The following is a 13,560-nucleotide window of genomic DNA, read 5'->3' as shown; positions in this document are numbered from 1 at the left end:
ATAACACTTACAGTGTCATCATTTGATGTAAGCTGATTATGTGACAAATTATTTATAAATTTGCTACATCACACAGGCCTTTCAAAATCTGCCGGTACCCGGTACTTTTACCCGATTGGATTCATTCATGGTACATGAAAATACGATAGGCCCTATATGTTTTACAAAAGTTGTGGTTACGTAGCTTTGTATTATTCTTAGTCCGTAATGGTATCTAATAACGTTTTTGATTGGTTAGTCAAGAAGATCATTAAAGCGTTTGAATAAATGAAACAAAAGAGATTGCGTAACGCGTCTTATAGATCTTGTCGAAAACGAAAGTAGATTTCGATATCAAATTTCACCGTCACTGATTTTGACAAAAGCTAATGACTATGAATATATTTTAAATAAATACGGCCAAAAAAATAAAAAAATAGGAATCCAGGTTCAGAAATGAAAGTGTCAATTTAGAGCAATGGTAATGAGTTTCACAAAAGATTTTAAGATACAAGGAACTAGACCGCGGAAAGTCTTCAACACAATTGACCGATATAGAGACCGACATGAACAGTAGATAGTTCTTTGACCACCTCTGTACTACATTTTAATAGCCTCAACTCTTCAAATTTAAGTGTCAAAATCCGCAGCTGACCGTGACGATATAAATTACTTACGGTCTTAAATATCTGCAACTTTCTGATGAAACAAAAGGACATAAAACAGAAATTATTTCTTTTGCCACACATTTAATTCTTTGATTCAGCAGTTTTCTAGTGGTCAAGAGAATGACCTTGCGGACGTTTACTTTCTTCCCAATATTGTTACCATATCCAGTAAAGTGAGGGAGTCATATATAATTTTTTTTTGTCTCCAGTCTTGATGTCATCTTTGTCTAATTTACACATGTATATTATTTTATATGTACATGTACCAGTGCATGAAAAATATGCTGAATTTATTGGTACATGCTATGCATCATGTAGTGTTTCTTCTAATTTTTTTGGTAAAATCTGCACTTTACTGTAGAGCAGAAATGAATTTAATTTAATTTAGCAAATACAATTTCATTTCTCTTTTATTAAATCTAAATTTTGAATTTACATTTCCTTTCGTGACTCAATAATTTTTTTATATTTAAAACATAACACACTTACAACTCAAACCTTGCAATTTTTTTTTGAACAAATTTATAAATATAAATAAATATAGCATAGAACTTAGAAGTTTTACCTAAATCTTATTGTTACTCTTCTCAAATAACTAATTTTTCTATGTAATTCCACTCATCCAGTGCTAAACTTCACATGTAATGTGTATTGACCAGAAATAAACTTTGAAACATGGCATAAAAATAACAGCATACTTCTATGTGTCTAGAAACCAGGAAATGCTGTCTGGTGGCTTCTTAATTTCAAATTTTTTCCGGGGGGGCATGCCCCCGGACCCCCCTAGCAGGCTAACGCCTTCGGCGTTCGCCAAATGGTACCTCCTATTTTTTATAAAGTACCACCTGCTTCAAATCTTTTTGAAAGCCCTGATCACATAATTGATTATTATGCAGTATTGACTGAATCTCATTAATGCATAATTGCCTGTTTTCTTGGCAACTCTCTTAGATCAGCTGTTTTAAATAATAAATCAAGTTTACAATCTTAAAGTCTAAACTATTGTAGAAAATCAATAACAAGTTTCTTTTCATCACAATTGTCTGAAAGTCACCAAATGTTGTGCATTTAGGATCAATAGCACACTGGAAACAAATCTTTAGCCTCATCTCAAACTGTGATTCTAAATACATATCTGGTCTTAATATGCATGGACTGGCAAACAGTAAACTTTACGATGGACAATAGGGCAGTCTCATGTTTATACAGAACAAAATCAGCAAAGCACAAAGATATTAAAGTTCTTAAGAGATATCTCAAAACACAGCTCAACTGTTAAATAAAGACATTACTTAGGAATTAATCAATTATAAATATCCATTACAGACAGGCAGATCAATGGCTGGGAACCTGGGACAGATTAGGGAATATGTTGTCTCCTACAGCTAATATTATTACAGAAGTAACCCAAGCATGAAGAGCTACAGAATTGACCTTACCACAAAGTCGTAGTATGGCATCCTTGTCAGCGCTGCCACCGGCGGCTGGCGTAGAGTTGGGCATGCTGGAGGGAGCGTAATTCGACGAGCTGTCCCTGTGACATTTACAGAGTCTCCTATAGCATCCCACAATCTGGGAGAAACAAGAATGCATCATCAGAAGCAAAACTTTTCACTTGACACAAATTTAGGGCAGTGCATTTGCTATAAAATCCATAATATAAAATGTGGGCTAGATGACATCCTATATCTTCAATACACCATCCAAATATTGATACAGCTATACAGCTGTCATCTCAGGCCGCGTCTAGAAGACAACATGCACACTTAACAATTAACCAGATCAATGCCCCATCAGAACTCCTCAAATTCACTTGCCATGGACTTTACACATCAGTTGCTCATTATGTACAGAGCCACAAGGGAGCTGACTCCAATGATTACAGGAATTTCCCAGATGTTCTACTGCAGTTAGGCAATGGTAAGGCCTATGTTGTACCACTCTTGCACTTCTCTTAGTAGAACATTCAAATATAAAAACTAATTTGTTATTGATTACAAGCAGTATGATGGAGTTGATGGAGCGGTTTCAGACTCCTGTTTCAATGGTCCAGTCCAATGCCAGTCTGTCCAAGAGGGAGACTGATTTAATTGCAATGAAATAAAGTTGGTTCTGATGTTTCAAAGTTTCACGTCATAGCTTAACATGAATGATTTATTCCAGGTATTGACTTTCTTCTCTCTCTCAGCTAATAGCTACACACATGAAGATTTAATGGCTCTGCCTTCATTACCTACTATTAGAAGGTAACAATAGGATTTGATTGAAATTTCCTCCCATTTTATCTGCCTAGGTATAATTCTTACAATCAATAGATCAGGGTGACAGTGCCATTAAGTCCCCCTGATGTGGGATCAGGACAGCTTAAGGAAAACTGACAATGATGTGAACCTTGTGTTTACATTGAACATAGTGAACACTCTGACATGCATTAATTCTAAAACATTACATTTTTCATGTTTTTTCTCTGTGTTAACAAAAGCACACATTGGTAGGCTGGTGACTGTTAGAAATTTCAGTCTGTTGTGTATTTCTATTCAGAATATTAAATGTCTGAAATTTTTTTGCATCTACATTAAGTCTAAATTAATGATTAATTTAATATTTTAGAATACAAAAATGATTCAGCCAGTATATGTGTTTTTTTTTTTAATTCAAATAGTATCAACACTTAATTAAAAGAAAAACATAAACTGCACCAGACATTATTTTTGGTTTTGTATGATACAACTTAAGGAGGCTAACAAATTATGTTTTTTTATTAACCACCAATATAACTAAATTTTGGGACCTGAGCTGTCAACTATCATTTGGCAATGAACAATTTCATAAATTTTTCTTTTAAAATTTGATCATTTTATTATATCTTTATATGGAGCTCTTCTTCTAAAGGAGAGATCAAAATAGTCTAAAAATGGCCACAACCACCCAGCCTCTTTAAGCTTGCATGTTTTCTTTTACCTACACAGGTACTGGGGTTTTCTGAAGAGGTCATGTGTGCAATAACTTCAATTAAGTTAACTCATTATAATCAAAGTCTCTTAGATTAGGAATTCAAATTACATACACAATTATCTTAAATATACTCAGGGTCTTAGGAAATAAGAATACTACAGTTTGTTGTACAATATATTCATAAACTTCAATTTTTTAAACTGACATTATCACATAAAATAATGTATTAACAATATGTTGTGCTTAACAATCTATACGTCAGTATTTTATAAGCAGCATGGTGTGTGTATACGATACTTATGTTTTCCCAATGGAAAATGTCAATTTCAACTCATTTAGACACAGAAAATGGCAGATAGTCTACAAAAAAAATTGAAATATGTCCACAGGACACGAATGCCGCATCCAAAGTACATTAATATTGCAACATGAAAAGAAATGTACTATTCTTTTTTGATCAGAGATCATATTTAAATATGATGAAGTAGGAATAAGTTTTTTGTTTCGTAGGCAGACCTAAATAGCTCTCACTGGTTTGTATCAGGGTATAAATTTTTATTTACAAATATTTTGAACATTTTTTTTTTCAACTAAGCTGAATGCAAAGTGTGATGGATGGAAAGATGGATAGAAATTAAGATAGTTGGGTATTACAAATACTATATATGCCCAGGCCATATTCATGAGAGAGCATTAAAAATTTTTAATGAAACATTTTACTTACTAGAAGCACTTAATTAAAAAAAAAATCAGCACTTGACTTTTAATATATGAAAAAAAGGGTTATTTTCGCCCCGTGTTTTTTTTTCAGCACTAGCAGTGTTTTAGAAAGATTTTCTGAAAAATATCCTGTGTAATTTGAATTCACTTTTAATATATGACTATGTAAGAACTGCCATGGAGTCTAAGCCAAGGATCCTGGGATAATGAATCTCGCAAATTAGAGTTAGAGGGCTCATAGATTTCATGCTATAACAATTTGTATCCTCAACATCTAGGAGTTAGATTTTCTCTATAAAGATATTGTGCATCTTCAATATAGTAAATCACCCACTAAGGAGTCCCATCCTGAAGCCAAAGTTAAGAATTTTACAGTCTAAGTAAAGGCCTGCTGCTTGTATTATTTCTATGTCAATGTCTGACTGCTTGATTTCAAAGAGAGAAGATTTGAGTTAGATTAATTACAACCGATCAGGCTCCATGAAGGCAGTGACCATTAAATTCATGTTTTTTTTGTTTCCCTTTACTCATAGATATACCAAAACAGGTTGAAACTGTTTCTTCTGTTCCAAGGAAGATTTACCAATGAAATGATTATTGGCAATGCAAAATGCACAACTGATGAATTGAAACTGATAGCACTGGTTCATCTGACTCAGAGTGAACACGAAATGATTAGGGATGTATTCATGATGTATCAACATGATCAAACTTGTTTTGTTTATCATGCAGCCAAAATGAATATGCTTGAAAACTTCAACACTAGGGTTGGATCAATATATTGGTAATCGGTATATATCGATATTTTTTAGCAATACGATAACCGATACAGAGATGCTTGTGTATTGCTCGATTATTTCAACGTTTAATTAAGAGAAAGAAAAACATCAAAGTGACTAATGTTACGAACGACTTATCTAAAATCGTTAAAACGCATGTAAACATGTCAAAAGTGTAGGGTCGCTACGTAAAAGTTAGCAGCAAAAAGGCAAAATGTAATTATATTTGTCAACAAGAAGTCGTAAGTTCTGGTGGAACAACGAGCCTATATATTATTACCCATCTCAGATGGCATCGCAACACTGACCTGTTTGCTACTGTGAAACTTGAGGCAATTCCGATAGGTAAAATGGCGCGTCGAAAAAAAGTCATGGAATGTAAACCGATAATAAGATATCAATCAGAATTTTTAAGTCATAGTTTATTTTAACTCAAAGCAATTTGGTAAAATATTTTATCTGCTATTACTTCCACGAATACGACATCAAGTGAAGTATCAACACAGTCAAACAGGTCAATGTTGTGATGTCGTCTGTGGCTTCAGAACGAGTATTTAGCACCAGTGGCAACATATTAACATGCACAAGGACTTGTCTGAAACCTGACTAAGCGGATCGATGCCTTGATTTTTCTGAAGAAAAATATGGGCAAATAACATTAATCTGCCAAACACTTGTCCATTCAAAGAGAATGAAAAAAAACCCAAGGATTTAAAATGTTTTATTATTGTAAATTTATGCTTTAATCAAAAAATACTATCACCTCTTTAAAACAATATGCAAAAAATAGTGTATTCTCATTTGTCTGTATCGGCAATATGTATCGCATATCGCACCTCTGTATTGCAATATGTATCGTATCCAAAAATTTCTTTCAACACCCAGCCCTATATTAACACATACTTCCATTCACTTGAACTTGACTGGGCAATTATATGATTTTATAGCAAATATATATCAATATATATATAAAATTACAATATATTTTAATTCAGAAATAAGCAAATGCATAAACTTCACTATATTACAAACGTGAATTTGATAAAAATGAATGTCATTTACCTTTTGCTTCAGTGGAACAATTTTGTTAATTTCTACAGTTACACTATCCTCAATCTGTGGAAATAAAGAAAACAAATATAAGACAATTGTATATCCACTTCATTATATCCAATGGTATCATGCCACATCTCTGTCAAGATTCTTATTTTACCATATTTCTCAAATCCCTTCAATAAAAAATATGAAATGTGTGTTGCAACCATAAAAATAGATGCCAATGGGCCACAATGCTTGTCTGTAAACCCTAATATATACTGTAATAATATCATATATCTAGGCCCTCTTTTGAAGAAGATTTGAAAATGTTTTCCCTATATATTGTTAGACTCATGTTGCCCCATCCTACGCTATGGACCATGATTTAAACAAACTTGATGCTGAATTACCTGAGAATGCTTGAATCTAATATTACTTAACCCCCCCCCCAGGGTCCAGTGTTTTGAGCAAGTTTATATCTGACCTCACATCAGGAAGCTTTGATCTACATCTTTAATTTTCATCTTTCCTGTCATAGTGGTTCATGTGAAAAAAGATTTTTAATCACACATCCCAATTTTTACTATTTCTTGAAGAAGTATGGCCTTTCATTTGCATAAAATTACACCTGTAAATCCTCTTCCTTTAATGATGCATTGTTGTTTGTCAGTTTGGGTAAAATTGCCCCCATGGGTTTAAAGAAGAAGATATTGGGAAGCGTTATTGATGATATCAGGTACAAGAAACTGATGGATAGACAGACAATCAAATAAGACAATGTGATCAAACGAGCTCATTAAGCTTTATGCTCACTAGATTAACTAATAACTTGTAAATAGTGCATGCCCCATTTACATAAACAATTCATTTGTTAAAGTTAATATTGAGTTCATTCATGACTGGTTTGAAAAAGAAATTCACATAAAACTTTATGTTTATTTATAGCTAGAAGGCAGTCCAAAAAGGGGAAAATACAGTTCTTTTTTTTCAAATTAGATTCATATCAATGTAATAGGAAAGCTGGAATACCTAGAAACAGAATTTAATTGTGTCTCTCTACAAGTGATGACAATGGCTTATGCTCCATCCTTATACATGTACAGTTGTGTGCCAAAAGTGAAGATAATTTTATTTTTTCTTTATATATTTCATTGAAAACAATATTTTGTAAAATCGCTGGTATGACAACATTTCTTGACAGATTTTATCAAAAATTTCTTGATAATCCAAGAAATTGTTGTAGTTAAAAAAAACAATAGTTTTTATCTGATAAGCATTGATAATTTAAAAATATTGTAATTTAAGTGTGACATGAATTTTTAAGTCATATACTCACAATGAATTATATAGTCAACACTGATCTTAAATTTTAGAACTGATGTTTAGTGATGAACTATATTTTACTACGTATTAAACGTGTAATGATCTTTTAAAGAAAGATAACTACACATTTTCTGGTTTAAGTACTGAAATAAATAATTAAATTGGAGAAAAATTGACCATTTACCTATGATTTTACAAAATGTTGTTTTCAATGAAATATATAGAGAAAAAATAAAATTATCTTCACTTTTGGCACGCCACTGTATCTTAGGCAAGTGATTTCTCAAATTTGAAAGATTTACTGGAACTCTTCAAAGAACCCTGGTTATCTTTGGTTGATTTATCATAAAGAACAAATAATTGGTCAGACTATTCTTTAGCAGGAATGAATTTCCCAGGAGAAAATACCTACCACAATTAGAGCCAATATTTTCTGATTTTCTTCATCTGTTACAGGCAGGCAATAAACTAAAGGAAAAAAAGAAATTAAAAAGTCATAAAAACTTAATATTAATCCTAAATCAAGACTAGACACAACAAAATGATTTTCTCAGAATCACTATTGCATGACCTTGACATACAACCTCAAAATGCTTCAAAGTATAGAAACTTCAAAATTACAATATGTGTAGTACTGTAATTGTATATTTGTACAGGGGGTTCATGTGTGTTATCATATTTGTTTCATTTTTAAACACTATATTTTGGGAGGTAATAGGGTTCATGTCAGTGATTTGGGTGTCATTATTTTAAACTGTTTAACATCGATAACTAAAATAAGTTCTGTTTTTATTTAGTATATTGTATATATATATATATATATATTTGATTTATCTTAGTATGATAAATCTTTAATTGGTGATAAGAAAATACACATTTTCTTTTTTTACACCTCGTGCTACCAGCCTCAATAGACGAATTTCGTCTGTTCTCTGTTCTCATAAGGAGAACAGGCCTCTGTATGATCGTGTAGACATCTACTAATTATTTTCTAAAAATAAATAAATAATAAATAAATAAATAAACCACCGTGTTGCTACAATCATTTTTTGGTGGCCGACCATACATGGAGTTAAATGTCAAAATAAAATAAAGAGAAAATAAAGATGAGGTGAGGAAAATTGCAAATAGCAACAAAAAGGGAGTGATTATGTTCAATAATTGCTACATTGTTTTTATTTAGCTTGAAATATCGTATAAAATTGCTGCTTATACCGATTAAAATTAAATTTTAGATAATGTTTTAAAATTAGCAATAGTACTGTACAAAGTTAAAAGCATACAGGAATACTAACCTAGGCATTAAACATAATAATTAGCAAACAGATAAGTACATACATTTTTGAATATCAACATTGTGTCATTATTTTAAACTGTTTAACATCGATAACTAAAATAAGTTGTACATGTAGTACAATAAATGCTAAAATTTCTATTTTATTCTATTGGGACATGAGACACAGAAACGTTGTCCACATAAATATTATATAACCTATTCATATCGAACATCAATGTATGAATGGTTATAAAAAATGGCAGGTAAAGCCACTCTTTTAAGGATCACCAGTTAAGAACACAAATAAACAGGGATTTAGGTATTTATCACCAAAATATAGGCAGAATATACAGGCCAAGAACGATGCTGGTAAACACATACAGTCAATCATTTTATTACAAATTTGGATGTTTTTCTCAACAGAATGTCAATGGAGTACTTAGACTACTACAGAAACATATCTGTCCCAGCTGTAAATGCTTGGAGAATCTCATCTTGTGTTTGTGACATCAAAATAATATATTATATTTTCCCACCTCTCTATTCTCAATGACATCAAAAACATGTACATTTGAAATCACTAAATATATCTGTCCGACTGGCAGTTACTAATGATATTTATGATCAGAAATTTAGAGAGATTTCACAAATATATTTAAAAAATTGAAAAAAAAATATTGGTATTAGTAACAAGAGGCCCATGGGCCACATCGCTCACCTGAGAAGCTTTGACCATTCTGTTCTTTACCAGATTTCCCCCTTGTAATACATTATGTATCCCCACCCTACCCCACTGATCATAATTAAGACATTTTGAAATCAACTACCCAGATCCTTCCATGTGCAAATAAGTTTCAAATTTTCAACCCAGTGGTTCTTGAGAAGAAGATTTTCAAAATTTTTCCTTTATATTTTTATGTAAAACTCGTATCCCCCCATTGTGGCTTACCCTTCCCCTTCATGATTTTAACAATTTAAAATCTACATTACCCAAGAATGCTTCCACATAAGTTTCAACTTTTCTGGCCCAGTGGTTCTTGAGAAGAAGATTTTCAAAGATTTTTCCTATATATTTCTATGTAAAACTTTGATTACCAATTGTGGCCCCACCCTTCCCCTGGGGGTCATGATTTCATTTAGAATCTACACTATACCAGAATGCTTCCAAATTTCAGCTTTTCTGGCCCAGTGGTTCTTGAGAAGAAGATTTATAATGATATAACCTATATATTTCTATGTAAAACTTTGGTTCCCCAAAATGGCCTCGTAAAGCCCCTCTTTTGAACAATTAAGAACACACTACCCAAGAAGCTTCCACATAAGTTTCAACTTTTCACCAAAATGGTTCTTATAGAAGAAGATTTTCAACAGATTTTTCCTATATATTTCTATTAAAACTTTGATTCCCCATTGTGGCCCCACCCTTCCCCTGGGGGGCATGATTTTTACAATTTAGAATCTACACTATCCCAGGATGCTTCCAATAAGTTTCAGCTTTTCTGGCCCAGTAGTTCTGTGACAAGATTTTCAAAATTTTATATATTTGTTATATGTAAAATTTCCATCTCTCTGATTGTGGCCCCGCCCTTCCCCCGGGGGTCATGATTTGAACAATTTAATATCTACACTACCCTAGGATGTTTCCACAATAAGTTTATTTTCTGGCCCAGTAGATCTTGAAAAGATTTTCAAAGATTTTTCCTATATATTTCTACAAAATGTTGATTCCCCATGGTGGCTCACCCTTCCCCGGGGGTCATGATTTGAACAATTTAATATCTGAACTACCCATAGGAATTTCACATTTTTCAGGCTGAGCGTTTCTGGCCCAGTAGTTCTTGAGAAGAAGATTTTCAAAGATTTTTCCTATATATTTCTATGTAAAACTTTGATTCCCCATTGTGGCCCCGCCCTTCCCCTGGGGGTCATGATTTGAACAATTTAATATCTACACTACCCTAGGATGTTTCCACATAAGTTTCAGCTTTTCTGGCCCAGCGGTTCTTGAGAAGATTTTCAAAGATTTTTCCTATATATTTCTATGTAAAACTTTGATTTCCCATTGTCTCCGTATTTCCCCCGGGGGTCATGAAATGAACAATTTAATATCTACACTACCCTAGGATGCTTTCACATAAGTTTCAGCTTTTCTGGCCCAGTGGTTCTTGAGAAGAAGATTTTTTAATGACCCCACCCTATTTTTATCTTTTCTTGATTATCTCCCCTTGCGAGGGGATGTGTCCCTTCATTTTAACAATTTCAATTCCCCTTCACCCAAGGATGCTTTGTACCAAGTTTGGTCAAAATTGGCCCAGTCTTCTTGAGAAGAAGTCAAAAATGTGAAAAGTTTACAGACAGACAGACGGACAGCTAGACAGATCAGAAATTTAGAGAGATTTCACAAATATATTTAAAACATTGAAAAAAAAATATTGGTATTGAGCTAAAAATGTAATAAAAATGTCATTAACTGAATATTGGAAATAACACTGTGTTACCTTTTCACAGATGCAGTCATCGCAAGCTAAGTTCACTTTATCATACCCTGGTAGGGTTTATTTCCTGGTATTCAGTATGAGGTTATAATTAATAAAGGCAATGTATTCCATGTTTTGTTCAATCTTTACTTTGGTCTCTGCGAGATCTCCAATTTATTGCAACACTCTTTTTCATCATGTGTAATGTAAATATGTCATGTCAAAAATGAATCTGAACTACAATGATTATGAATCGGTTTACTATGTAATATCTTACTGTGGAATTTTTGAAAGAAGTAAGTCATACTTATTGCATCTGTACATCTTATATTTTAAGTAAAATCTAAAATGGTATTCAAGTAAATGTCATAAAACATTAATGGACTTGTAAACTTACACTCATTAAACATAAAGTAAAATTTATCATCAATTAAACCTTTATGTCCATCGTTATTGATTTTAGCAAAACAGAATTCATCACACATTAGAGTTTCTATCTCACAGCTTTAGGAGACCACCCCCAACCTTCTTACTGGGAGATGAAATAAAGACAGAAAGCTAAATTCACTTTGCCAAACAGATCAATACACTTCTCCAAGGATCTCCCTAGATCCACTAAATTGTGGAATAATCCTGGGCTCCATGTACTTAAAGCCATACTTTTATTTAATAGTGATGTGACTTTTTATTGACGGAAATTTTCCACAAAAATCAAATGGAAAACTGAAGGATCAAACATATATACATATAGACAAATATAATCAATAAAAGTTTATCTGACGATTGCACTTCAATTTATTCAAAATAATTTTTGAATGGAATAAATCAAAGTTTAATATTTTTTTTTATATCATTTGACTTCACTTTGTGAGAATGAACTTTCATAATAAGCTACCCGAAGATAACCTACATGTATGTAACCTAGGAATCCCCATCCTATATGCCCCATGGAATTGGTGTCTGTAACTTTTAGACTTTAATCCTCATATTACCAACAATACAGTCATAAAGATTTGCTTTTATTAGCTTTTAGGGTCAGAGACAATTTTGTCTTTTCCAAGGCAAACTTTAAAATAATGTTTGTTAACGCTCTCCTGTCTAAGGGTTAAAAAGTTACATCGATAGGTAAGTTTTTCCCATGTTAAATTTGAACATACTAATGACGATAAGGATACCAGGAATAAAAAGAAAAAAAAATTTTCATGTGGTTTAAAAAAGTTTTGAGCCAGGTTATTTTAGGCAGTTGGTTGAGAGAGGGCAAACAGACAATTTTTCAAAGATGGCCTAGACTGTAATTTGTTTTTTACTGTTTTAGGGTTCCAGTTAGCTGGGAGTTTACACTGGACCTGTTAAACAGAGTAACATGTTTTAGAGTTCCATTTCGCTGAAAGTTTACACTGGGCCTGTAAGATAGCTCTAAATATCTGTTTTAGGGATCCAGTTAGCTGGGAGTTTACACTTGGCCTGTGAGTTTTCCTGTCTTTGGGTTCCAGTTAGCTGGGAGTTTACACTTGGCCTGTGAATTTTCCTGTCTTTGGGTTCCAGTTAGCTGGGAGTTTACACTGGGCCTGTGAGTTTTCCTGTTTTTGGGTTTCAGATAGCTGGGTGTTTAAACTGGGCCTGTGTGATAGCTCCAGATACATGTTTTAGGGATCCAGTTAGCTGGGAGTTTACACTGGGCCTGTGAGATAGCTCTAGATACCTGTTTTAGGGTTCTAGCTAGATGGGAGTTTACACTGGGTCTGTCAGAGAGAGTTACCTGTTTTAGGGATCCAGTTTGATGAAAGTTTACACTGGGCCTGTGAGATAGCTCCAGATACATGTTTTAGGGTTCTAGCTAGATGGGAGTTTACACTGGGTCTGTCAGAGAGAGTTACCTGTTTTAGGGATCCAGTTTGATGAAAGTTTACACTGGGCCTGTGTGATAGCTCCAGATACATGTTTTAGGGATCCAGTTCGCTGGGAGTTTACACTGGGCCTGTGAGATAGCTCTAGATACCTGTTATAGGGTTCTAGTTAGATGGGAGTTTACACTGGGCCTGTGAGAGAGAGTTACCTGTTTTAGGGTTCCAGTTAGATGAAAGTTTACACTGGGCCTGTGAGATAGCTCTAGATACCTGTTTTAGGGTTCTAGCTAGATGGGAGTTTACACTGGGCCTGTAAGATACCTCTAGATACCTGTTTTAGGGTTCTAGCTAGATGAGAGTTAACACTGGGTCTGTTAGAGAGAGTTACCTGTTTAGGGATCCAGTTAGCTGAAAGTTTACACTGGGCCTGTAAGATAGCTCTAGATACCTGTTTTAGGGTTCTAGCTAGATGGGATTTACACTGGGCCTGTGAGATAG

General features: G+C 33.4%; 1 protein-coding gene across 4 annotated transcripts in view; it reads right to left on the bottom strand.

Annotated features, from left to right (window-relative positions):
- The window catches only part of LOC134277435 (cGMP-dependent 3',5'-cyclic phosphodiesterase-like), a 57,754-nt gene that overhangs the window by 28,823 nt on the left and 15,371 nt on the right, over positions 1-13,560 (bottom strand). For 3 of the 4 annotated variants that reach the window (XM_062759769.1, XM_062759771.1, XM_062759768.1), the window contains exons 5-7: positions 7,875-7,930; positions 6,164-6,217; positions 2,087-2,219 (exon numbers count right to left, since the gene is read on the bottom strand). In XM_062759769.1, coding sequence (XP_062615753.1) covers positions 2,087-2,219; positions 6,164-6,217; positions 7,875-7,930 — 243 coding nt within the window. Of the gene's footprint in view, positions 1-2,086; positions 2,220-6,163; positions 6,218-7,874; positions 7,931-12,974; positions 13,009-13,560 lie in introns of those variants that run through there. The other variant, XM_062759770.1, reaches the window with a different exon arrangement.

This window comes from Saccostrea cucullata, unplaced genomic scaffold (assembly GCF_032062105.1).
Source record: "Saccostrea cucullata isolate Sc308-1 unplaced genomic scaffold, CSIRO_AGI_Scuc_v1 ctg98, whole genome shotgun sequence".
In the NCBI taxonomy this organism is placed as follows: Eukaryota; Metazoa; Mollusca; class Bivalvia; order Ostreida; family Ostreidae; genus Saccostrea; species Saccostrea cuccullata.
The sequence above is the reverse complement of the archived record's forward strand: the minus strand, read 5'-3'. Positions and strand labels throughout refer to the sequence as shown.